At 43.4% G+C, this 24939-nt stretch overlaps 3 protein-coding genes across 3 annotated transcripts in view; 2 read left to right on the top strand and 1 right to left on the bottom strand.

Moving 5' to 3' along the window:
- The window catches only part of myo15ab (myosin XVAb), a 41363-nt gene extending 23731 nt beyond the window's left edge, over nucleotides 1–17632 (top strand). Inside the window, exons 43-72 of the mRNA XM_061083144.1 lie at nucleotides 21–398; nucleotides 1191–1272; nucleotides 1401–1496; nucleotides 1608–1668; nucleotides 1978–2071; nucleotides 2153–2270; nucleotides 3177–3292; nucleotides 3383–3442; nucleotides 4229–4304; nucleotides 4421–4536; nucleotides 4616–4734; nucleotides 5319–5460; nucleotides 5788–5899; nucleotides 5994–6068; nucleotides 10622–10827; nucleotides 10957–11075; nucleotides 12051–12120; nucleotides 12244–12316; nucleotides 12411–12484; nucleotides 12628–12710; nucleotides 12821–12951; nucleotides 13045–13139; nucleotides 13955–14032; nucleotides 14127–14223; nucleotides 14997–15157; nucleotides 15242–15375; nucleotides 16008–16141; nucleotides 16817–16950; nucleotides 17089–17229; nucleotides 17351–17632. Coding sequence (XP_060939127.1) covers nucleotides 21–398; nucleotides 1191–1272; nucleotides 1401–1496; nucleotides 1608–1668; nucleotides 1978–2071; nucleotides 2153–2270; nucleotides 3177–3292; nucleotides 3383–3442; nucleotides 4229–4304; nucleotides 4421–4536; nucleotides 4616–4734; nucleotides 5319–5460; nucleotides 5788–5899; nucleotides 5994–6068; nucleotides 10622–10827; nucleotides 10957–11075; nucleotides 12051–12120; nucleotides 12244–12316; nucleotides 12411–12484; nucleotides 12628–12710; nucleotides 12821–12951; nucleotides 13045–13139; nucleotides 13955–14032; nucleotides 14127–14223; nucleotides 14997–15157; nucleotides 15242–15375; nucleotides 16008–16141; nucleotides 16817–16950; nucleotides 17089–17229; nucleotides 17351–17452 — 3477 coding nt within the window. The 3' untranslated portion in view covers nucleotides 17453–17632. The remainder of the gene's footprint in view (nucleotides 1–20; nucleotides 399–1190; nucleotides 1273–1400; nucleotides 1497–1607; nucleotides 1669–1977; nucleotides 2072–2152; nucleotides 2271–3176; nucleotides 3293–3382; nucleotides 3443–4228; nucleotides 4305–4420; nucleotides 4537–4615; nucleotides 4735–5318; nucleotides 5461–5787; nucleotides 5900–5993; nucleotides 6069–10621; nucleotides 10828–10956; nucleotides 11076–12050; nucleotides 12121–12243; nucleotides 12317–12410; nucleotides 12485–12627; nucleotides 12711–12820; nucleotides 12952–13044; nucleotides 13140–13954; nucleotides 14033–14126; nucleotides 14224–14996; nucleotides 15158–15241; nucleotides 15376–16007; nucleotides 16142–16816; nucleotides 16951–17088; nucleotides 17230–17350) is intronic.
- LOC133023877 (tripartite motif-containing protein 16-like) lies at nucleotides 6065–9247 on the bottom strand. The gene has a single exon (XM_061090933.1). The coding sequence runs from the start codon at nucleotides 9219–9221 to the stop codon at nucleotides 7545–7547; it is 1677 nt and encodes a 558-aa protein (XP_060946916.1). The 5' UTR covers nucleotides 9222–9247; the 3' UTR covers nucleotides 6065–7544.
- Nucleotides 17633–18581: 949 nt separating the features above from the next.
- alkbh5 (alkB homolog 5, RNA demethylase) lies at nucleotides 18582–24218 on the top strand. Its single transcript, XM_061090934.1, has 4 exons — nucleotides 18582–19967; nucleotides 20660–20740; nucleotides 20842–20964; nucleotides 22272–24218. The coding sequence occupies exons 1-4, from the start codon at nucleotides 19246–19248 to the stop codon at nucleotides 22429–22431; spliced, it is 1086 nt and encodes a 361-aa protein (XP_060946917.1). The 5' UTR covers nucleotides 18582–19245; the 3' UTR covers nucleotides 22432–24218.
- The last annotated feature ends 721 nt before the right edge of the window (nucleotides 24219–24939 follow it).

A 24939-nucleotide genomic window follows, 5' to 3' on the forward strand; every position in this document is an offset into this window, starting at 1 on the left:
GTGATTTTAACGTCTCCCAGGCTCAGCAGATGACCATGCAGGCCATGGCGCTGGTCAGCCCAGTGTCCAGCCCTCCCATGTCCCCCATCATGAGCCCTCCCTCCAGTCCTCTGCCTCACCACCCTACCAGCCCTTACGCCCCGAGCCCCTACGCTGTCATGCCTCCCAGTCCGTACGCTAACATCCCACCCAGCCCTTACGCCAACTTCACTCCCACTCCCTACGCTGCCGCACAAATCCCGCCAAGCCCCTACCCTCTCCCAGCTCAGTGGGAACAAGCTCCCTCACAGCCCGGAGCTCGGCCTCAGCCTCAGGCCGCCAACCCCAAACCCAAGCTCAGCTCCACTCACACCAACCAGACTGAGCCAGGGAAGCCCAGAGCTAACCCGGCTGCACAGGTCAGTGACTCTGAGACATGGGAGGTAACAGTCCGCAGTGACAAAGAGCAATAATGATTCAGCACTGCTGAGTTTGTCAAAGATGTTATGGTGGTTGTTGCTGTGAACTCCCGAATATTATTTTTTGTGGAATGGATAAAAGGTTTATTTGAAATAAAAAGAAGAGCTGTGAAGTTGTAGGATAATAATCTTCTACTGGTCGAACAAAACAGAGCAACACCTACAGAAAAATGCATCAAGGGAAGATGAGAAATATGATAATGTCTATGGCCAATTATTTCTTTTTTTTGTGTGACGCAACTTGTCTTTCGTTTCAGTTTTGCAGGTTAGTCACCGTCTGAATGTTTGGAGATCATTTTTGAAGCAATTATTTTTATAGACAGAAATAATTCAGTATTTTAATTCGATAGTTTTCAGTCATTTGAAGCGTAAAGTTGTTTTTTTCACCTGGTCTAGTTTTTTTGGGGAGATGGTGATGCAGGTACATTTTAGTTTTAAAACAATTTTTATGATTTCAGTTCAGAAAAAGGTGAACATTCGTATGCAGCTTGGTGCAACAGGACAATTAGCTCAGTTTACCTACATTGAAAAATTCAAAAGACCTCAATAACTCCACAGCAAAATAAAAAATAATCAAACAGAACTGCAGATTATCACTGGCTCAGCTCTCATAGTGTGCTCTCCACCTGTCTTTGCTCTGACTTTGACTTTCCTCCAATTCCAAGTGACAAAATAAAATCTCAGGATTGCAAAATATGGCAAAACCACTCTCTGTGTGTGTTTTGTTTTTAGGCACAGTCAGGTAAGGACAGCGCTTCTCGGAGGAAAGCTCCAGGCATCCCCATAAATAAGGACCAACCGGCCAGGAAGTTTGGTAAGAAACAGAAGGAAACACGAGAGCGTGAGAAAGCAATAAACCCAACGTCCCTTTTAAATAAAACATGCTGAACACGAGAAAGCTCTAACGTCTTACTCCCTGTTCTTTTCATGTCTGTGTTTCAGCCCCAGTGGTGACGAATCCTCCGCCCCCTGCTGGAGAGGTGGTGAAGCACTCAGCTGGGACCAGAGATCAGGTCGTCCCCAGCCAAGGCATCCAAGGTAGCTGACTTTTAAAGCTGAATGGGGGTCATGTAGTTCATATAACATGATTTATAGTAATTTGGAAAGTGTTATCAATTTGTTGCTCACCTTATTCATTGTACTTTAAAGATATCATCAAAAGATACAACTCACCGCCTCCACCGACAGATCAGCTGCCCCCAGGCAAGAGGTGAGATCGCACAGTCTATGGGTCGCACACAAACACACTGAGGAGTTTGCATGTTGGAGTTTTTTTGCAGCACAGCAGCACGATGTTATCTTCAGTCCCAGAATCACTGGTCACACACTGGAAATCCCCGACTGAGACAAACCACCAACACACACTGATTGCAATGTTGTGGCTCCCAGTGAGCACACACAGAACCAGAGCGATTGTGTTTAAACAAGAAAAACACAGCGCAGATTACACGATACGTTTACAATTACATCATGCAAAGATTAGTAATTTGCAGAGTTGACACTGAGTGCATGTGTTCAGGAGACCGGAGGGGAAGTTCAAGAAGAGGCAGACCGCTCACGATGAAGCTTTACAGATCCTCAAACCCCAGATGGACCACCCTCCTGCTCCCCTGGTAAAAAACACACAAATCCCCTGATGGTAATAACAGTGATGGTTGTGTTGCAAGGAAATGCTTTTGTGTGTGTGTGTCCAGCCCAAACGCACAGCTGCCCCCCCACCCGCCACACCTGCAGTCAAAGAGGTGGGATTGAAACCCACTAAGAGTTTGAAGACGAAAGCACCTGGCCGTCCTCTCCCCAAACATCCTCCAGGTAACCACACAGCGCCACACTAGGCTCACTTCACATATTCCAAGAGGACCCCCTCCCCCCCCCCCCTTGTCAGAACACTGCAGCGTTAACTTGTCCTGTCGAGCTTTCACAAGAACAGACCGTGTGCAGCCCAAAGCCCGAGAGATCTGGTTGAATTCCTTCCTTTTCTCAAGAAAAGCCTTTTGCAGATTGTTTCAAACCTTTTATTTATGCTGCTTCTTTTTCTTTGACCCACAGCATTTGTTATTTTAGACTGTTTAGACCGTCAAGTTTTCTCATATATCGTATAATACAGATAAGCACCTGTTACATCACAGAATGAATATATATATATATATATATATATATATATATATTGTGAAGTCATTATGCCGTGGATAAAATCAGCCAGCACGAACCTTTCACAGACATATTAGTATCTGCATTAATGTTTTCTAATATGCAGTGATTTATTTACAGAATAAAAAGATGTGCATTGATGTAACTTTATTTTTAAGTTTTATACATTTGGTTGTATTTGATATTACTTAATTTTAAGTTTTTATATAAAATGTTGTGGTTAAACTGTACAATTTCAAGCCTCACTTACATTTCCTTTTCATAAAGGTTTGATAAGAAGATCTTAAAAATCATTGCCAATTTTTTTATATATATATATCCGCCCCCAAATATGAATATCAGTTGAGCTCTATTAATTTCCATGAGCTGTGTGACAGCTACAACTCCAACAACAAACCATTGTTTTTAGAAAATCTGTCCCTTCCACCTCACACATTATCTTCACGTCTCTGCCTCAACAACCTCCTTTAAACTTGAGCATCGGGTAGAAGCCATCAAACTGTCTGTGAGCGTTTAACGTGTTGAGTAAAACTGAAGCTAACGTGTAGTCTGATGTATTTGATGCAGTTTCTCGAGAGCTCCCAGTGGAGACAGAAAGCATCCAGACACAACTTCATCAGAGCACCAACGAAGAGCACTACACCTACACAAACGTCCCCTGGAGACTGTACCTCAGGAAGGAGGTGTGTACAAACAGAGATACACAAAAAACATCATGATCCACTGAAAAATGTTTGTGTTTTATTGTGCGTGTTTTCTTTTTATTATGACAGGTTTTCTATCCCAAAGACAGCTTCAACAATCCAGTGGTGCTTGACCTCATTTTCAAACAGGTAAGTTCTGAGGTGGTTGAGTCAAAGCCCTATGGACACGACATCAACAGATGTGTTTAATATCAGCGTTGTATGTTTTTATTTAAAGTGGATTTCATGTCATTTACGCCCTACAATTATGGAACCTTCCAAAACCTATGGAAGAGCTTCAGTAGATCACCTCCACTGGCAGCAGCGACACAGCAGCGAGTGGCTAAATGCAATCTAATGGGGCAACTGTGCCAAGTCCAAGAAATGTCCACTAAAAGTAAAAAAAATTCTCCCGTTAATAGAATCAAACTGTTATTACGGGTCTTTGCTAAGAGTCTGGTAACATTACATGAGTTTCCAGAGCTTCATCACCGTACAGCATCTTGTTGCCTCTCTCTCTCTCTCTCTCCCTCCAAGTCTCATTGCGACTCTAGTGTGAGACCTCTCGCTAAATGAGACGTGTACTGTCGGACTCTTCACAAAGACTCAGAATAACTATTTTGGTGAATAAAAGCCCTTTAAGTGCACATTTAATGGACTGTGGCAGTTGCGTCGTAAGGTTAAACTGCCGCCGTGTCGTGGCAGCCGGTGGACCAGTTCCAAAAGTGTTTATAAGTACTATTAATTTACACAACCATTTTATAAACAAAGGGCCCAGGCTTAAAAAATACCAGAGTTCCCCTTTAAAATGTTTCTTAAATCACTGACCTTTTTTCTACCAATGTTGCTCCATATTTTTCTGACAACAAAATTATCATAGAAGGTTCAAACTAAATTATTTCTAACATTCCTTCTCCTCTCTTCTGGCTCCCACAGATCGTGAATGACACTCTGTCAGAGGCGTGCGTTCGCATCACTCGTGATGAAAGGCAGAGAATGAAAGCTCTGTTCGGTAGTCTGTCTGTTCTTCCTGCAGACGTGTTTTATTTGGACCGTAAAAAAACTCTAATCCAAACAGATCTGCTCAACAATCGTGAGTTAATGTGTGTGTGTTTGTGTGACTGACAGCTAAACACGGGGTGGAGCAGAATATGGATCCGGTGGAGGAGCACGTGAAGAAGACAGTTGTGACGGCAGCGAGGGAAACCTGGGAAATCTACTTCTCCCGACTCTTCCCTGCCTCGGTGAGTGCTGTAAATCCTCAGAGGGGAAATTATTTCTGCATGTGTTACTTTCATTTTTACTTTATGTGTGTGTGTGCAGGGTAGTGTAGGAACAGGTGTGCAGTTGTTGTCAGTGTCACACAGCGGAATTAAGCTGTTGAAGACCGTAAGAAGCAGCGCTGCCGCCCCAGACTACTTCAGAGTCCTGCGGCCGTACACGTATGTGCTTCTCTTTTGTGCTTCAAATATGTCAAAATATTTCATTTATTATTTTTCAATGGCCAGGTAGATTTGTTTTATTGGTTTGTGAAAAAACAGATAGTACGGATCCGGTGAGTTTTCAATTTTCCCTGATGTGTGATCAGCAAGGCCTGTCTCACAATTCAGGATTAGAAGTGAAACCAGATAAATGTGATTTAAAGCCTGTTGACACTTTTTTGAAGATATTTTAAGGACAAATTATCCTCAGCTGTCGTCGTAACCAAAGATATAAGGACAACAAAAACGTTTTAAACCTTTGGATTAAAAGATAGAAATAACACAAAATGTCACCAGTCAATAAATAGAATCACCATTTCCACATGATCACGTTATGGCCAGCTCTATTAATATCACAGTAAAGTGTCACATTTGACTGATGGCAGAAAGAGGAGAGAAATAGGTTGTAATAGATTTGAAACTAGAACCTCTGCTAAAGCCAAACATTCCCCCTTTTTAAAAACAAGTTTAAATTTACTAGATCCCCGGAAAGTGTTTATGTATGTTTTAGTGTATTTATTAAGTCTCGCTGTTTTTTTTTCCAGCTACGCGGACATCTTGTTTGTAACCATCCCGTCAGAGAACATGCTGGAGTTCAACCTGACCAATGAGAAGCTGATCCTGTTCTCAGCCAAAGCCCTGCAAGTCAAACACCTCGTAGACACCTTCATCTGTGAGATCAAACGGGTAAGAAGCGCACACACTCGCTCTTAGCTTAAAGAGGGCAGACGGAATTCTATTAATTTGCTGACACCCACACATAAACACACTCATCACTTTTCATTCAACCTGACACGGCTGTAATTTAGTCCAATTTGGGGGGGGAATTGCTAAATCCCCTCAACGCTCTTTTCGGGAAGATGTCAGAAAGAGTTTATTGTGATACAGGGAATCAGCAGATTTTTGGGCAAAGTGTGAAAATGCAAAAGCGACAAACAATTTAGTCCAAATATGATCAAATACAACCTTGTGTAACAGTGTGGTTGCATGTATCTGTGTGTTCCTTCCCCTCAGGACTCAGACTACGTGATCGCTGAACGTAACTTTGTGACGGACGACCGCTCGATGCTCAGTTTCCACAAAGGAGACGTCATCAGGCTGCAGGTCATGGACGGGCTGGAGAAAGGTGACACACAGCTCATGTCGTGGAAATCATGTCGTGGTATGTGTGTTGTGCGTCTCTGATCCAAGTGTGTGTGTGTGTGTGTTTTCACCTCCAGGTTATAGCTACGGCTGTGTGGTGAGGAAGAAGGTGGTGTTTTTGGAGGAGCTGAAGAGAGACACTCAAGACTTTGGTGAGTTTTTACTGATTTATTATTCCCAGGTTAAAGCAACACAATGCAACATTTATTGAGCAACAGCGCCCTCTACATTTACATGCTGTGATTAATTCTGTTGGGATCTGTGTCCGACCAATTAAGTAATTTTCATGGAGAGAAAAAACAAAAATCGTCAACATTCTGAACACAACTGAACGATCCCGGGCTTCCTGAACCAGAGGAGCTGCCCCTTCATTACATTACATGACATTACATTATATTTCATTTAGCTGACGCTTTTACCCATAGCTACTTACAATAAGTCCATTCAACCCCGAGGGTACAAACCCAGAACCACAAGAATCAAGAAAGTACAATTTCTTCAAAAATAAAACAAAAATACAAAGTGCTATAAGTAAGTGCGATTTACTTCTTTACAGCATTAAAGACTTCAAACAATCATTCATGCTTTAATGGTTTCCTGCTGATTGCTGGAGATAAACACAGGTCTCTAATGACTTCTAAGACTCTTTAACTGATAGGCCAAACTCTGACAACTAAAGATACATAGAGCAAGAAGCAATGAAAAGAGTTCGATTCTCCCTATGTAACATCAAATTCCATTTGAAACTGCCATTTAGAGATTCAAATTCGTATCACATTGCTTTAGAATCCCATCGATCATCCAGATATTTGTAACCAGATGTTTGCATCGTCCAAGAATAAACAAAGTGACAGTTCAAACTGGCAGCTTGGAGAGATTTACTAACCTGGCCCGTGTCTGTGCGCCCTGGAGGTATGAGAGTATTTTTTATGTCAAGGAGAAATAGGTGCGGTGATGTTAACGTTGCCCGCGGCGCTCCTAGAATACAATATCGTATCAGAAAAAATTATTTTCCAGATGGACGAGGGTGAAGCAATTTGAAAAATATTGATTCGTGTCATTTCTTGATGACACATAAGATGAGAAAGTATCAAAGGTGAGGAGAAGTCACGTCAAACAGATAGTGGATGAGACTGATTCCAATGAAAGTGCACCTACACTCACATTTGTAATTTATCGTCATGTATTTATTTATTAAACTTTTTACACCTGGACAACAGAATTCCCATAAACAAACCTTACATAGCACAAGAGACTCGGGCTGTTGGTTATGAGTCTAGCTGTGGAGAAGAGGTGAGTCTTGTGGTTACCGGAGTTCGGACAAAACTTTTGATACAGTATTTGGGTTTTGGTCGGGCATGGTGACGTTGGCTGGCCTCTCTAGTTAATTATTTTGTTTCATGGGCCTGTTCTTTCAAACACATTCATGTCAGTGTAATTATAGATTTCTGTCTTTACAAAGTGAGAACTAAATATGTGTGATAAAAGAAGGTCAGTGTTTGATTAACAGCTGATCTCTGTATGGAGCAGAAACGTCACCACGACGAACTTTGATCAACAAACATGGAGACAAAAGAAGTTAAAGATTTACACGCATAATCTAAATCACTGCTTTTTATGACTAGAGTCTATTTGAGTTTACAGAACTCAGCTGTGTCTCCAGGAGAATAACAAACCCAAACTCCAGCATAGAGAGGCTGAGTGAATGTGGTCTGGACTCTGTGGAGGAGAGTCATGGTGTCAGAGACGCTGTAGAAGGACAAAACACCTGCACTGTGATCCAGGTACACTCCTACTCTGGAGGACACAGGACCTGACACTGGGGTCCTGATGCTGTTGTAATCAAAGTGATAACGGTTAACATGACAAAATAACATCCAAGATTTATCATTTTTTCCAAATCCACATTCAAGTGAGTCTCCTGCTCTGCTGATATTCTTGTATGTGACTGCTACACCAGCTCCATGTCCTACCATCTCCACCTCCCAGTAACAACGTCCAGTCAGACTCTCTCTACTCAGGACCTGAGGCAGATCAGTGAATCTGTCTGGGTGATTAGAATAAGTCTGTTTTTTTCTCATATACTTTACTTTTCTTCTTCCCTTAGATAATAACATACCTCTGTGTGCTGTGTTTGGATCCAGTGTGATTTCCTGTGAATATTTTAAGAAGTCAGTTCTGGTCTCTGGCTCTGGTTGTGGCAGTAAAACTTCCACTGGAGACACAATCTGTAAAGTCTCTGTTTCTGTCTCACTCAGAATGTCCTGTAGTCGACCTCTGACCTGGGACACAGCTGCTGTCACGTCCTCAAAGTTCCTCAGAGGAGGGATCCTGATGCTGGATGAGTGTGTAGATTCACTGAGTGGTGACAGTGAGGGGTAGTTGTGTAGAAACTGGTTGTGATCCTCTGTGTCTAAGAGCTGCTTCAGTTCACGGTCTTGCTTCTTCAGCTCAGTGATCTCCTGCTCCAGTCTCTCCTGAAGCTCTCTGACTTGACTCACTTCAGTTTCCTGCTGGAATCTGATCTGCTGCTTCACATCAGAGCTTCTTTTCTCCAGCAGACGGATCAGCTCAGTGAAGATCTTCTCACTGTCCTCCACTGCTTTATCAGCAGAGCCATTGACGGCCTTCTCCTCCTGTTGAAGCAGCTTCACATCTTTCTCTGTGTCCTGGACTCTCTGCTGGATTGTTTGTCTCCTCAGTCCGAGCTCTCTCTGCCTCAAAATCCTTTCTGCTACAGCTGGGACTGTGTCGTGGTCTTTATGTTCAACCATAGAGCAGAGATAACAGATACACTGCTGATCAGTGCGGCAGAACATCTTCATCACCTCATTGTGACGAGAGCAGATATTCTCCTGTAGCTTCTCCGAGGGCTCCACCAGCTTGTGCTTCTTCCATGGAGGGGACTGAAGATGACTCTGGAGGTGTTTTTCACAATAAGAGGCCAAACAAACCAAACAGGACTTGAGAGCTTTCAGTTTTCTCCCAGTGCAGAAATCACAGGCCACATCTTCAGGTCCAGCATAGCAGTGATCAGCAGGAGCAGCTTGGAGTCCAGTCTTCTTCAGCTCCTCCAGTGAATCAGCTAACATGGTGTTTTTCACTAGGACAGGCCTCTGTGTGAAGGTCTGTCTACACTGAGGACAGCTGTAGCTTCCTCTCTCCTCCTTTTTGTCCCAGTGGGTGTTAATACAGCTCAGACAGTAGCTGTGTCCACAGCCAGTAGTCACCGGATCCTTCAGTGGATCCAGACAGATCGAACAGCAGAATCTTTCTCTGTCCCGTTGATTTTCTTGCTGCGCCATTTCAGCTGGTGCCAGTGACTGTAGAAGAGTTTCACTTCCTCTGAACAGAAACAAATCTCTGCTCCTCCCCCTCTCGTTCATTTCCTGCAGTGACTCATGTCCCAAAGTCCACAGCTTGTTGTTCACTGGTTCTTACACTGACACACCTGTGAAGGGAGGAGATAAAGACATATCCTGACTGGGAGGAGCTGGTTGTGTCGTTTGGTTTTTCAGGACTTACTGCATTTCCCAGCGGCCTGTTCTCACCTGGTGTTAAGAGGAGCTTTCAGAGAGAGGCAGAGTGTGTTATCCTCATTCACAACATAAAGTCAAAATTAAAGTCAAATCAAATCGATGCATCTAATAATGATAAATCACATCTTTATTTATAAAGCACATCTCAAAACTAATGAAGAGAAACTTGTAAAAATAACAAATACAAACTCACTTATAGAAGAATGAAAAACTAAAAAAGTTGAATAAAGGTTAAGTTAAGGTTAAGGTCTTCTTTACTGTCCACGAGGGGCCATTTGGTTTGTAAACAGTAGTCACACACAACCCATACACATCATAACAACACATAAATACACAAAAAGAGCACTAAGAATTAATTAGTCCTTTGTTAAAATACTAAAATATTAAGATACAAACACTGTCATCTTCAGTGAGTGTCAGCTGTCAATCATTCACGTCTCAGCCTGTTTTTATGTCATCAAAAAACTGATTGAAACCAAACTGATCAGAAACACTTGAACAAACATCAGTGAGATAAGAACAAGCTGAAACGACAGAAACATCTTTAAACGTATATGTAACGTCTACTTTTACTTTTTAGTTTGGTCCATGTCCCATCTGCTAACATAGAGGAGGAGGAGTTTAGGATCTGTACCGAAGCCAGACACTAGGGGGCGATCAAGGCATCCATCTTTATTTGCAGTGTGTGTGTGGGTACAGATGTGTGGTACCTGAGCAGGACCTCAGCACACTTCAGTCCTTCAGGACCCTGAAGCTGCAGCTTCATGCAGAGCTGTGTTCTTCATCCTGAGGAAGACGAAGACATCACTTTTACTGAACAGCACTTAAACAAGGGAAGCAGCGCCCCCTGCAGGAGATCTGATATTTTACATGAATGACAAGGGTTGTCTTACTATCCCGACTGCTATTGGTTTTGGACAGAACAACATTTCTTGTTGGGCTCTGTTGGTTTTCTCTCGGGCTCCGACTGGTCCCAGAGCCCGAGCTGCTCTCCATTGTTAATGAGAAAGAAACGCGTGGAGATATTGATCTGACTTTAAATGAAAAGTTGACCTCCTCTAAAAGAAATGGCGTGATCAGGGTTTATATGGGTGGGGGCTGTCAAGGGACACAGCAGCCAGGTGTGTGTGTGTTTGTGTAACTGCATTTTGTAATCTCTCTCTCAGGCTGGAAGTTTGGCGCCGTGTTCGGCCGCTCAGGTGCATTTCCGGCCGAGTGCGTCCATCCCGTTGCTGCTCCTGACTTCCTGTCACTGCCACTGGACCGTAAGGCCGAGCCTCGCGGGGGGGCGGGACAGTTTGCTGTGTCGTCAGCTGTTGCTGTTGCCGTGGCATCAACCATGGCTGCACACGAGATAGATCAGACCATTGAGGTACACATGCACACACACGCACACACACACACACACACACACACACACACACACACACACACACACACACACATACACACATGCAGCCGTCTGTCAGGTGGTTTTTCACTGTCAATCTTTGCCCTTCAGAAAGTTTCCCTGGATGGATTCCCTGATGGAGATCTGGATGAGAGGAGCCTGCAGGACAGTAAATATGACATCCTGGAGTTCGCCAGGAAATACTTCAGACGGGGACCCAGCGGGAAGGGGTGAGACAAAGAGAGAAATAATGGTTCTATCTACTGGTAGAAATTATTGAAGTACATTTGCTCCAGCCTCTACACACCCTCAGTGTTGTATTAAATTACTTTAATTAGACATAGTCAGGTTGAAATCGGGTAAAACTATGATGGAATTTATAAAAAGTATAATACTTCATGCTGTATGTACTTAATGAGACGATGCTAGATTTTTCATATTGTAATAATGCTATTTTATAATGATGCCATCATGACATTATGTTTACAATATGAGGACACTGTGACTTCTTAGTGATGTCAGGATTAAATAATTTCAATACCTGGGTGAATTACTTAATTGGGACTTATTCATGACGTCACTTATGATATGACATCATGTAATGGAGAATCAATTTCCAATCATTATAGGTTTTTAATTTTCTCTAGTGACCTTGACTTTGACCTTTGACCTATCGGCTATACACACACACACACACACACATATATATATATATATACAGAGACAGGGGCACAAACAACAACTGCCTCTAGCTATGATATGAGTGATCATATTGATAACAGGTCAACGGGTGGGACTCTCCTGCAGGGGCTGCAGAACTACCAGGAGAGTGGAGCTGTCACTCAAAAAATAGTCTGACCACACAAAGAAAACACCTGTGGATTGTAGGTGTTACATTCAAAACACTTCACAATTTAGATTAAATTACACAGTTCAAAAGTTGTTGAAATCAGCTCCATCTCCTTTCTAAAGATTTCAGGTATTCACTTCATACAAATACATAGATGGGGTCAAGTCAGAATAGTGAGTGCATCACAGTCAGTGAAATTTAGTTGCTTCTGCACTTTCATGGAATAAAAAATACGGACTTTTTCTTCTTGAAATGTTGTATTTTTATAATATATATTTTTGTTGAAGTGAATGATCTCCGCTCACTTTCCTGTTTTGATCTCAAGTCTTCACTTTGTCCCTGATCTTCTCTTCAGAGATTCCCTGAAAGGCAAAGGCAAGAACAGAGACTCCAGGGAGCCCAGTGAAATGATCAAGTTCTCTAAGGTGCCTCTTCTTCTTCCTGTAACTTACAGACTGTTAAAACACCAGCTCTCTTCTCCAGTCTCTGTGTGGTCTCTCTATTAGCTCGTCCTTATAACACTTCTCTCATGATTTGCTCCTCTTCAGACTCCTCTGACCGAGTCGCTGATAGAGTTCATGGATGCACACATGAACAGAGTGGCCTCGGATCTCTTCATGTGTAAGTTCTTCTCCTCATGTTACAGTTACTCTGCTCCCAAGACGTCCTCTTCTGAAAGTTGCTCTGTGTGTGTCTGCCTGTGTGTTTTGTGTAGTGGCGATGCGTTTCATGGGTGATTCGCCATCAAGGGGACTGACGGAGCACGAGGCGGTCAGCACGTTCCTCAAGGTGAGGACACGCAGAGTTATGTGGTAGACGACCATTTTCTCTTCAACAGTTGCTTATATGTGTGTGTGTGTGTTTGTGTGCGTGTGTGTGTGTGTGTGTGTGTGTGTGTGTGTGTGTGTGTGTGTGTGTGTGAATGTCCTCAGCTCATAGGAGAGTTCACCTTGATGCGGGATGAGGCTTACTGCCAGCTCCTCAAACAGCTCAATGGCAACACCAGCTCCAAACCGTGAGTCTTCTAAACACCACCACACGTTCCACATCACAAACCGACGCACGCCACGCGTCTCTTTCTCCACGGTGATGCTCTGTGTGTCTGTGCTCTCCTGTTTGGAGCAGTGATAGTTGCCAGCTAGGCTGGAGGCTGCTGTACATCCTGACTGCTTTCCATCGCTGCTCTGAGGTCCTCAAGCCGTTCCTCCTGAAATACCTGCAGCAGGCCTCTCGCAGCGCTGGGGCTCAGTATCAGGGTGAAACACACAGACACACACACATACGTGATTGACATGTGGACATCTGCTGCCCAAGCAACTGGCATGTAACATTTTCTTTTAATATGACAGGTATAGCTAAAGCATGCGGGGAGAACCTGAAGAAGACTTTCCAATATGGCGGCCGCATTGTTTCGCCCAACAGCATGGAGCTGAAAGCTATGATGGTCAGTGCACTGGTGGAAGAAGTATTCAGGTCCAAGAAGTATTCAGAACTAGTAATTAGAGTGTGAATATACTCAAATACATGTACAATTTCTTCTCTCATTCCATTATAGATTAGAAGTAGTGGCAGCTAATTTTATTTTATGTTATAATATTACTAATATTAATGTAAGCAGCATCTAGATGATTTTTAAAAAATGGAGCAAATTTTGAAGGATAAGTTTGAGGAAGTTCTCTTTACATTAAATCTATTCAGGACCAACAATGAATTTCCTGTTTATCCAAATGCTGAAAGATATTATCCTCAACGTTGAGTGCACGCAACGTTGCAGAGAATATTCTGGTGACATGTTCTTCCATAATGATGAAGACGACCAGTGTAGCATGAAAACAGTTTGCAAACAAAATCATTATCAACTCCTTTTTGAGTAATAAGTTCCCCAAACAATAAACACAGTTGGCTGTTTAAGAAAAGACAAAATGATTTATTTAGGGAACAGAGGGCTGGGGGCTGAGAAGCAGAGACAGTGTGTGGAAGTCAAAACATTATTAAAGAGGAAGATGTTCAGTTTGACAATAAGGAAGCTAAAGAATATCATCATCCTTTTCCTTGAAGCATCTACTACCATATATTTGATGTAGTTTTATCCACAAGCCCTCACATTATATACTTTGATTATTTTTATGTTTTTTTCTGAAAGTTGAACCTATATATTTATACTTTGTTATTTCTGGATGTAGGTTTCAGCCCCAGCACAACAGGTCCAGTGTGTGAACCGTATCTATATTGAATGACTGTGTGCTTGTACCTCCTCAGGCGGGTCGAAGTTCAAAGCGCCAGCCTGTTCTGTTTCCTGGAGGAATCGAACGCCATGTGAAAATCAAAACCTGCTCTGTAGGTGTTCAGCTTCTGTTCACCAGCACAGCCATCTATAAGGAGCTGGGTGCTCACAGACGGGCGGGTTTGATGCTGTTGTGTTTTTTTTCAGGTTGCCCTGGAGGTGATTGAGGAGTTGTGCTATGAGATGGGTTTACACAGGCTGGAGGCCATGGAGGAATATGCCATATTTTTAGTCACCAACAGAGGTTTGCTCCTAGACGTCTGCTTCTCCCTCTCTGTCACACACACACATAGCAAACGTTGTATTAGTGCACACAGTTAATCTCCTCTTCATTGTCAGTGGAGCAGAACCAATCACAGATCACAGATCAGGCTGCTCTCTGGTTTTCCAGCTGCGGGAGAAAAGTCAATCGAGTGCTGATATGGCTGCCGTGGAAAAATGACACGAGCGTGCTCAATATCAGCGTCTCATTTCCGATACAGATACGACACAACACTGACATCTCTGTCTGTAACAATCAGAAACACAATTTCCTCTCATGCATCCAACTTGCAAAATGTTGCCTAGTGAGTCACTTATATCCCAGGAGTGAATAAATTCATCGTTCACTTCTGTTTCTTCTGCTTTATCATGTTCTCCGTGTTGAGAGCTCCAGCGCTGAGTTCTCCCCTTGAAGCGCTCCAACAGCACACTTTGCATTCTGCTGTTTATTTTTCCTGTTTTAACATTAACTATCTCCACATGAGAACAGCTGACAGCTGCTCACGCCTCTATGCTATTCAGAAACACAGCACGTCACACAGCACGCGGCTCCGCAAATATTTACATGACTTTTCAAGTTTTATGTCGTGTCTCTGTAGTTTGTTTTCTGCTGGTGGAGGTCGGATACGGATCCTGAGCTCTGGACTGCAGAGAAACATATATTAGTTCTTTCTCTAAGTAGTTTATGTTCAATTTAGATAATACTCATACCTCGTTGTCACCAATAACCATCTGTTGTTTTGCATGTGAGTCCAGGTCAGAATGTGCGTCCTCTGAACAAACACGAGTACATCCTGGATGTTGCCACGGAGGCCGAGGTGGTCGACACCAGCTACAGCTTCTGGTTCAGACGAGTCGTGTGGACTCAACCGCTCAAGTTTGAGAACGAGCTGTGTGTGGCGATGCATTATAACCAGGTACACCAGGCGATGTGTCACATACACACAGTATATATCTGCTGTTTATGTGTGTAGGTAAATGTTGTATGTGTGTGTTTGTAGATCCTGCCAGACTACCGTAAAGGCCTCCTTAATGTGCTCCCCGAGGGGAAAGTGAGCGATCAACAGCTCAACCAGATCTCCAAACTGGCAGCTTTGCAGCACAGAGCCAAAGACATTGTCTTCGTCCCCAGCATGTGAGCAAACAGACACAAGGGGAAATAACTGATGTGTTTTCAGTTTACAGAACCCATCCTGGTCTAAAGAGTTTCATATGCTTCACCACTTCCTTCCTTTTGCTCACTCCTCTCCGTCTTGTTTCCTTTTAGATGGAAAAACGAGAAATCATAATTAGATTTTTACCACCCTAATGAAAAGTGCAGACAATGAAGATGCACAGAAAGTGAATGGAAACTAAATTTCCTGCTTTATTTTTGTTGTTTGTGTTAAATCCAGAAAAAACTGATGTAACATTCTATTAAATATTCAAATTAAAGGAGAATCATATATTTCTTTCTTTAAAGTGTTTTGAAAAGTGTAGAATTCTTTCTTCTGTCTCTCGTGGAAGTGAAACATTTTCACTTGATGATTGCTTGACTTTATGATCTTTTCCTTTTCCTTTTCTCAACTGTTGAATGTTGTTTCTTGCTCTTACTCTTACTTATCGCTGTCTCCTCATCCGCCCACACACTCAGCAGCCGCAGAGAAGAGGCGACTCACTGAGCCGTTGAAAATCATTGTGAGACATGTTGGAAATCGCAGAGCGAAGCAGACTTGTGTTTATCTTAGATTCTGTTTCTGTCTCTCCCCCCCCCAATCCTTCCTCCAGACATGAATTATCCGAGTACATCGCCGCACCTCTGTTCAAGAAGCAGCCGCCCCAGCAGTGGGTTACCATGGTGACGCAGCACATGCAACAAGTGCAGGCCCTGAATCCGCACCAGGCCCGAGCGCAGTTCATGGGTAAGATCTCTGTTTGTATATCAGTGGAGCTCAAACCTCTGCCAAGGCTCAACTGTCCCCACATTTAACTTCTGAACATACCCCAACAAAACAACAGCAAACATATAAATCATCCGACACACCATCAGCAGATTAAAAAACAGACTATGTCCTTCAGGTTGCATTATTATTATTCATAAAGCCACATTCAGTGATTGAACAATGTGATACAGTTAAAAGCTTAGTAAGTCAAGGCTGTATTCTCCTGTTTCCAAGTTTCAACGAATGAACTGTGAAGGTAAATCAATCATTGGTTATGTGTCACACTTACAGATATTTCATCTGTTCACAAGAAAGAATAAAGTGATTTTGTTAAGAGATAGACTTTTTGTAATGGTCTAACTAGAATCACCAAAGCTCAATAGTTCTTTGAGCTTTCCTCTCCAGTGGCCTCCAAAATGTTGCAACCGACATTTCCAATAATTCAACTAAACACTGAATCTTTTATGATACATTAAATGCCTGGTAATTTAACAGGGTACACTTATTTTCCTTGAAGTGGAACACAGAATGTTAAAAGAAAACTCAACCAGAGCCCAAAAGCATTATACAACTAAAAATGTAAATGAATTTGATGTGCAAAATCTGTGAATTGTCCCTTTAACGAGATCTTTTTTTGTGTGTGGGCGTGTGCAGGCCTGATCAGTGCCTTCCCCATGTTCGGCTCCTCGTTCTTCTACATCCACAGCAGCAGCTCCACTACCTTCTACGCCCCCTGCATTGTCGCTGTCAATCAACATGGGCTGCACTTCCTGCACAAAGATACCCATGTAAGGACACCCCCAACACACACACACACACACACACACTAATATGACTCAGCTCATCGTGACTGAAACCTGAGCCCAGAAGTAGAGTCTCATGTATCTGCAGTCTGAAGTGTTTCATGTGTGGACTCTGTGGTGCAGGAGCTGATGGTAGTGGTCCCCCTGGTGGACGTGCAGTCCAGCCGCACCCAGAGGCCCACTGCTGGAACCAGTTACCCGTATGTCGACCTCACCCTCGGGGACATGAACACACAACGGGTCATTCAGATGCAGCTGGAGCAGGTTATTACGCAAGCAAACACGGACAAGGACACACTTCAGAGGCCGCGCTTGCCAGTAATGATTTTTTTCTGTGTCGCTGTGGTTCAGTGTCCGTGCTGACGCTGGTTGTGTTTGTCCACAGGGCCTGGAGCTGTGTCGAGTCATCGCCATGCAGGTGGAAAACATGATGTTAGTGCGGGAGAAGAGGCTCACCCTACCACCCAGCGAAATCACCATGTTATAACACCTGGCTGAACTGTGCTCACACACTTATAAGCAGACACACACACACGTGGAAATGAAACCTGTAAAAATAATCTACCTCTTGACTTCAGGTGTTTGTTTTATAGCTTCTCTGTCACTAAAGTCAATGCAAGTGTATTGGTTTAATGTATTATATTTACTGCACAAAATTCAGCCTAGAAACCCTGAATATGATTATTATTTAATGTTTCTATTCATAGTTACAACTTGATAATAGTTTTCCTACTGTGGTTTTCATTTATTTCACATTAAATAGGTTTTTATCTGTATCTTTATGACAGTGTTTTATAACTGATGGTTTTTTTTATTTTTGTATTACTTTTGATGATAACACTTGATGTTGGTGTAAATCATTGTTGCGTCCAACCAATGTTCATATCAACCTGTTTATTTTGTACAAAGTTTTTAAAGAGATATATGTGCACTTCTGTGCTTATTTATTAAAATGATGAAACAGCAATAAAAACGAGTATCTTATTTCAATCTGTATCAGTTTGAGATTATACAATGAAATGATTTTTATCAATGCTTTGATAAGAATATTTAAGATTAAGGCTTTATTGGTCCCCAAGGGCAAATGTTCAAGCTCCTGCAGAATATTAAATCATTCAAATAAAAACATTAAGCAGTTAAGTTATTACATCTTTTCCTTCCACCATGTGGGACAATGTTGATATTAAAATAGAGACTTGATCTATTTTCTGCTATTATTATTTACACACTAAATGAATAAATAAAACGTATGAATATTGGCCCATAAGTATTAACTAGTATAGTTCTATATTTATAGATATATAGGAATCTGGTTGACTATAAAATAATTATTAATTAATGACTCATGGAGAAGGGGTGAGATTAAATAAGTTTGTACTTCTTCTTACTCCTTTTTGAATATGTAGATTAAATCATTAAGTTGTTTTTTTTAAGTTTTATGTGTAGTTTTTCTTTTCTAATTTACATGCTGGAAATAAATTAAAAATCAATGAATTATTACTATTATTATTATTATGGGACAGATTTAGCAGCCAGTGACGTCATATCCCCCTCACGCTCCTGTAATAAATCCGCGTCCAGGACACATGACGGACACGCCCCCTCGGTGGCAGCTCTCCACGGCGCATGCGCACATCCCCCAGCAGGTTCCACGAGTTTATTCCCAGCGTTTCTCCCTCGGACTCGGTCTGTGATCCGTCTGTGATGCTGACAACCGACCGAGCTGCAGGCCTGCTCCTCCCGGGGGCTCCGCGGACCTGAGGCGGCATGTGAAGATGTCTCTGCGGGGTTTGTCGGCACTTCCAGGCGGCGACTGACACACCGAGCCAGGCTAGAGGGGCTACCTAGCTAGCTCGGCGGGGCTAGCGTTAGCCTCACCACCGCTGGCTGAGCGGGTCGAGGGTCCCGAGGGTCCCGACGCAGCGTGGATCTCATCATCTGATTGTTTATTAATCTCCCGGTTCTTTAATTGGTAGTGGAGCTCCACACCAGCCGGTTGTTGTAGTGTCCACAGGCCGGTGTAGCACGTTAGCCTGTGCTAGCTACTCGCTCGCTCCCGTTAGCCACCGGTCCCCCCCTCATCGATCCTCGGGCTTGACAGCGGTCACATTCCCCTCCAGGGGGTCGGTCACTTCCTCCAGGGGGTCGGTGAACCCGGTCACATCCTCCAGAGGGGTCGGTGAACCCGGAGCTGACATGCGGCGCTGACACGTCTGTTTCCCGGGAGCACACGCAGCAACACGCCCCAGTCACAGGGCTCTTCCAGCGGCCGGGGCTGACATGGCGTCCGGCGGATACTCCGACCTGAGGCAGAAGCTCAAGTCCATGCCTCCGCACCGGGACGAGGGCAAGACTAGTAAATACGTGGACGGGACGAGCAATGGAAGTGGGAAGGGGCGGAAGCGCGAGTACCGGGAGTCCGACGGGGACGAGGCCGAGCACGGCGAGGACAGCGCGGAGCTCCGGGAGCAGGAGGCCCGTCGGGTGAGCTCCAGCATCCTGCAGGAGGACGCCTTCACCCCGGAGGAGTGCGCCCTCATCGAGGGGAAGATCGACGAGGTGGTGGCCCAGGGGGAGGCCGGGCTCTACCGGGAGCACACCGTGGACCGGGCACCCCTCCGGAACAAGTACTTCTTCGGGGAGGGCTACACGTACGGGGCCCAGCTGGAGAAGCGTGGCCCGGGCCAGGAGAGGCTGTACCGCAAGGGGGAGGTGGACGACATCCCGGGCTGGGTGGACGAGCTGGTGATCAAGCGGCTGGTGGCCAACGGGGTGATCCCGGAAGGGTTTGTCAACAGTGCGGTGATCAATGACTACCAGCCCGGGGGGTGCATCGTGTCCCATGTGGACCCCCTGCACATCTTCGCCCGGCCCATCGTGTCCGTGTCCTTCTTCAGTGACAGCGCCCTGTGCTTCGGCTGCAGGTTCCAGTTCAAACCCATCCGGGTGTCCGAGCCGGTGTTCGTGCTGCCGGTGAGGAGAGGCAGCGTCACGGTGCTCAGGTGAGTCAGGCCGGACCGGGTGCTGCTGGTTTGGATCCCTGCTGTTTGTCTGTGTCACTTTAATGGGAGAGGCAGGTGGACTAGTGGCAGAAACTTGGACTATGGGCAGAAAAGGTCTCTGGTTCGTCTCTGGTTCAAAAAGACGAACCTGGATTGATCTGTCCAAAAATCCAAGAGGATTCTCCCTACCCTGTCTAGTGCCCCTGAGCAAGGCACCTTACTCCCCTAACATCTATTACTATATACTGCTATATATACTCTACTATTTTTATATTATGTCTAACAATAACATTACCATCATATCATCAGTACTATTACCATCATCTTGCCACTGCACCTTATCTACCTATTTTATTTTATTGTATCTTGTGCTTCTGTTTTTTATTCTTTCTACCTCAATATTTTTTATTTTATTTTATTGTATTGTATTGTATGTTATTGTATTCAAATATACCGGCTGCTATGACAACTTAATTTACCTTCGGGGATGAATAAAGTACTCTATCTATCTATCTATCTATCTATCTATCTGCTCCCCGGGCGCCCACTGCTCTGTCTGTCCTGCACCAGATGGGTTAAAAGCAGAGGTTAAATTTCCCCTTGCATGAGTGTGTCTGTGCATGTCTGTGCATGTGTGTGGGATGTGTGTATCTTAATCTTAATCTTAATAAAAGCTTTTCTCTCCTCCTCAGTGGCTACGCTGCAGACGACATCACCCATTGCATCCGGCCCCAGGACATCAAGGAGCGGCGTGCGGTCATCATCCTCCGAAAGTGAGTCATCAAACTTGACTCCTGAGGGTATGGTTGTTTTTATAACATCCAGGTCTAACCCATGTGCCTCCTCTTCCTCCTCCTCCTCTTCCTCCTCCTAGGACCAGAGCCGATGCCCCTCGAGTGGACTGCGACAGCCCCTTAAGTTCGCCCCCGGTAGAGAGACCCGCTCCTCTGAAGGCCAAACGCTCTCATCGCAGAGCACGGCCTGATGCTGCACACAGGTATACTACACTCCACCCCCCACCCCCCACGCCCCAAATACAGACTCTGTGGGTCCAATAGGAACATACCCAGGGAAACCTGATCATGACCATAGGCTGTAAAAAGAGATGGACAGCGCGCCTCCCACTATCCAGAAATATACCGGATATCTACACCGGTATCATCTGGAGTCAGATTCTGCACAGTAGTGTTCGGGGGGGGGGGGGTAGAGCTGCGGTAGTGAGGTCGCGTCGATACACAAGCTTGACCAATGAGGAGTCAGTCTCAGCTGTCAATCACGACAGTTCACCCTGTTTTTATATATAAAATAACTAATTACAACCAAACTTACTGGAAAAATGAAAACTTCAGTGATTGCACCGACCTAAAATGACAGAAACCGTCTGAGTGTGTAATTCAATGTTTGAGTTTGTTCCATGTCCCATCCACTAACATGGAGGAGGTTGGGTTTATGACTTGTACACGTGTCTTCACCTTTGGAGATCTGTCATGTCGTCCATCGGTTTTTATTCCGTCTGTTATCATGACACGTTTTATTATAAAAAAGGTCTGTTGTTGTAGGAGGAAAAGACAGAGTGGTAGAAACAGAGGTAAAAACATGAATGAACAGACAGTCACACGAAGGAGAGCCGAGGTCCGACTGGGACTGAAGATTCAGTCCTGGACTTAACCACTGGGACCGGCCCTGCAGTTGGAATGGAGTGAGAAGTTAATGGATTTTTTTTTGCGGTCCAACGATGCGGCAGATTAGTCGTGGGGGGGGTGGGGGGGTTGTCCCGACGGCCAGTCAGCCAAAAGTGGTCTTTTGGACTCCGCTGTGTATTTATAACACAACTCTCCTTCAGACAGGTTTTTTCTTAGTGTGGCTCTTTTCAAAGGGGGTGTTTTCCCACACAAACAAATGTCCTCAGTTCGATTCAAGCAAAACTAAACATAGAGACCTTATAATACCTTCTTTTTTTTTTTACACGGATAAACCTGTTTAAAAAGTGTTTGATGTCACAAATGTGCCGGAAAGTGAGCATTCTCATGTCACTGTCTTGTCAGAGCTGCATTTTACATGATACAAATAAAAATAATCAATGTTGCACGTTGTTCACAAGATGTAAAAAACAAGAACTACTCAAAGGTCAGACAAAAGGCATATGTGAGGTTTATTGACCAGTGGAAAATGGGCTTAAGACGTATTTGTGTAAAGGACATAAATGCAAACTAATGCACAATCAGTCCACATGTGAAAAATTATCCATATCTGACTTGACGTCTCTCTCTCTCTCTCTCTCTCTCTCACTTCCCCCTCCACCAGGCCGAGGGTCCTGGAGATGGATAAAGAGGAGAACAGACACCCGTCATTCTCCCGACAGCGACGCCGCAGCGGCAGCTCGGAGACGTACTGGCGCCGCGGCCAGGACTCCGACAAACACCGGGAGAGCTCAGGACGCAAAGTCAAAATGAGACGCCACTGAGCGCCCGTCACTCACACACGTACACTATTAAAATATTATCGTTTTTCTTCTGTGCATTTTAGTCTCGTAACTTGATTTGATCAGACATCGTTTTTTCCTCTCGCTCCAGTTTTAGTCTGGCACACGGAGCACAGTCATCATACCGTCTGCTTTTTGAGTTTGGATCAGTTTTGAGTGTATATTTGTTTCCTGGCAGACGAAGCTGCCGTCTCTGCTGCACATTATAGAACTTCATGTTACTTACTACAGCTCGACTCTGTTGTCAAACTGTTCGATTACCTTTAAATCAAACATTTATTTTGTTCCTATGTGCATAGATATGAAATGGCATGTATTTTTTGTAACCAAGATGTACAGACCTTACGAGCTGAAAGGAAGATGCACCTCTGGACTTGTACAAAAAGAAAAACCTGAGCTGTAATCTAACTTGTTATAATGTACAAAACATTTGTATAGTCTTTGATGGGGGGAACTTTTATGCAGAATGACACTTTTGTTTGTTTGTTTGTTTTATGTTTTACCTTCATCCCTCATCCATACCTTTACTGTGCCATCCCACCTCCTTCCTCTCTGTTAACGTTAGCCTCTGTCACAGTTCAGGTTGCAGTAACTGTCCGGTCTCCTACCAGGCTCTGTGTTTTTATTTGATTCAGCTGTGGCTCCTCTTCCTGAAGGTCACACTATGGGATGTCAACTTAACTGATGCTTAATGGAGTGAGGAAATATACTCGGGCCTTGTTTTACACTTTAGTTTCAGTCTGAGGTTGCAGTTCCTGATATAGTGACAGATGCCATGTTATTGCTGATCTCTATTAAATCTAACTTTTCCTCATTCGAGTTGGGTGATATCGGAGCAAAGCCGACTTTATAACGTCTTGTTTTTCTTGGGTTTAAATTCTTGGTTGGTATCTTCAGATGAAACTGTCATGGTTTGTTTGCTTTATAAAAGTATGCATGTGTTTTCTGCTGAGTCAGCCATATTTCCAGAGGCACTCATTAGCCGACTGGTTAGTCTGGAGTTACACAAGATTAAAAATAACCACAGAGCAGATATTACTTTCTACAAATAGGATAGGTGACGTTCATGGTTTTACTGAAGCGCTGCTAGAGTTGTGAACGTGTTAGTAAAAAGTTGTAACTTCTCATGGAGAATACTGGAGCTGCTCTGCCAGGGAACGGGACGCCCAGCCTTGTGGGCAGTGGCAGCACTTAAAGTGGTTCAATGAGATTCAGTGTATGGTGCCATCTTATTAAAATATGGATGCAAATAGTTAATTTATCACTATTAAAGCACAATTGTCCTAAAACCAAGCTGACTGTTAAATGATTAGCAATTGAAACATCACAGAACTCTTGCAGGTGACCGGATTAACATTTACTCTCATGTCATCGATGGAGCCATTAAGATTCCCATATAATTTATATGATCCAGCTTCACATGATCAGTGTAACTTGTGACATTAATTTGAAGCAGTTGGTAACTTGTTTAAAATGATCAAGCAGTGTCATGATAGCTTCTCTGTTCAATGATGCAGTGGCTATATAATCATGACCATAGACCGTATATGAAGATGGACGACATACTTCCTCACGCCATCCAGAAATGAAGTTAAGAGTCATCTCAGAATTCCAGCTGAACACAACAGTTCATCTGGAACTACAGTTTATACAGTTTAACTACAGTTTATTCTCTTTTATTTCGGGTATGTCCCAGGTTTTCTGTCTGATACATCTGTTCCCGTCATCTCTTGACATAACACTAATAAACAGCCTCTGTTCAGACCCACTTCAAGTGGAACAGCTCAGTTGTCATGTTTGCTGACAGTTGAAATTGAATTTGCTTGCTGAGTGAAGTTTGATTGTTTGGTCTTTTCACCCACATGGAAATCTAACAGTTTTTTTGATATAATGAATATCTTGTTCCTTCCATGTTGGGTCATATTATTACCTTGTTCTCTTTGTGTGTGTGGAGATCTTTGCAATCAAATGTATAAAGGGTTTGTACTTTTTGTCTTAACTTCTTTTAAATATTTTCATTTGCACAATCGGAGGCAGCACACTCTCCAAATTACCTGTAAAACATGAGAAATAAAGTTAGCAAATTGTATTTATTAAGTTAAATTTTATATTTTACAATAAACACTGGTAAAAAAAAGGAAACAAATATAGAGGAAAGGGAGACATTACCTCTCCTTCAGTTTATGACATAATTTTGTTTGAGTCTCGAGTTAAAAGGGAATAAAAAACATTAATAGTAGATTTGGCCTTAGCCGTAAGAGACAAATATTGATTGATTGATATTGATATTGATTGAAAGCAGCAAAACTGTAAGTGCCCCTTCTTGTAATGGGGTTATTTGCAATGCTCTATTCTACAGGGGGTTGGTTTATTTCCAACTAATCTCCTAAAATGTTTCCCGGAAAGAAACCATTTAATTTAGTGTTGACATAAGTGATCAGCTGGTACATTTCCAGTCTTTTTTGCTAAGCTCGCTAAACTTATATTCAG

This window comes from Limanda limanda, chromosome 2 (assembly GCF_963576545.1).
Source record: "Limanda limanda chromosome 2, fLimLim1.1, whole genome shotgun sequence".
NCBI lineage: Eukaryota > Metazoa > Chordata > Actinopteri > Pleuronectiformes > Pleuronectidae > Limanda > Limanda limanda.

Coding starts and splice junctions, on each gene's coding strand:
- LOC133023877 (XM_061090933.1), bottom strand. CDS start 9,221: ATGGCGCAGCAAGAAAATCAACGGGACAGAGAAAGATTCTGCTGTTCG.
- alkbh5 (XM_061090934.1), top strand. CDS start 19,246: ATGGCGTCCGGCGGATACTCCGACCTGAGGCAGAAGCTCAAGTCCATG. Junction 20,741..20,841: donor GCGGTCATCATCCTCCGAAA/GTGAGTCATCAA, acceptor TCCTCCTCCTAG/GACCAGAGCCGATGCCCCTC. Junction 20,965..22,271: donor CGGCCTGATGCTGCACACAG/GTATACTACACT, acceptor CCCCTCCACCAG/GCCGAGGGTCCTGGAGATGG.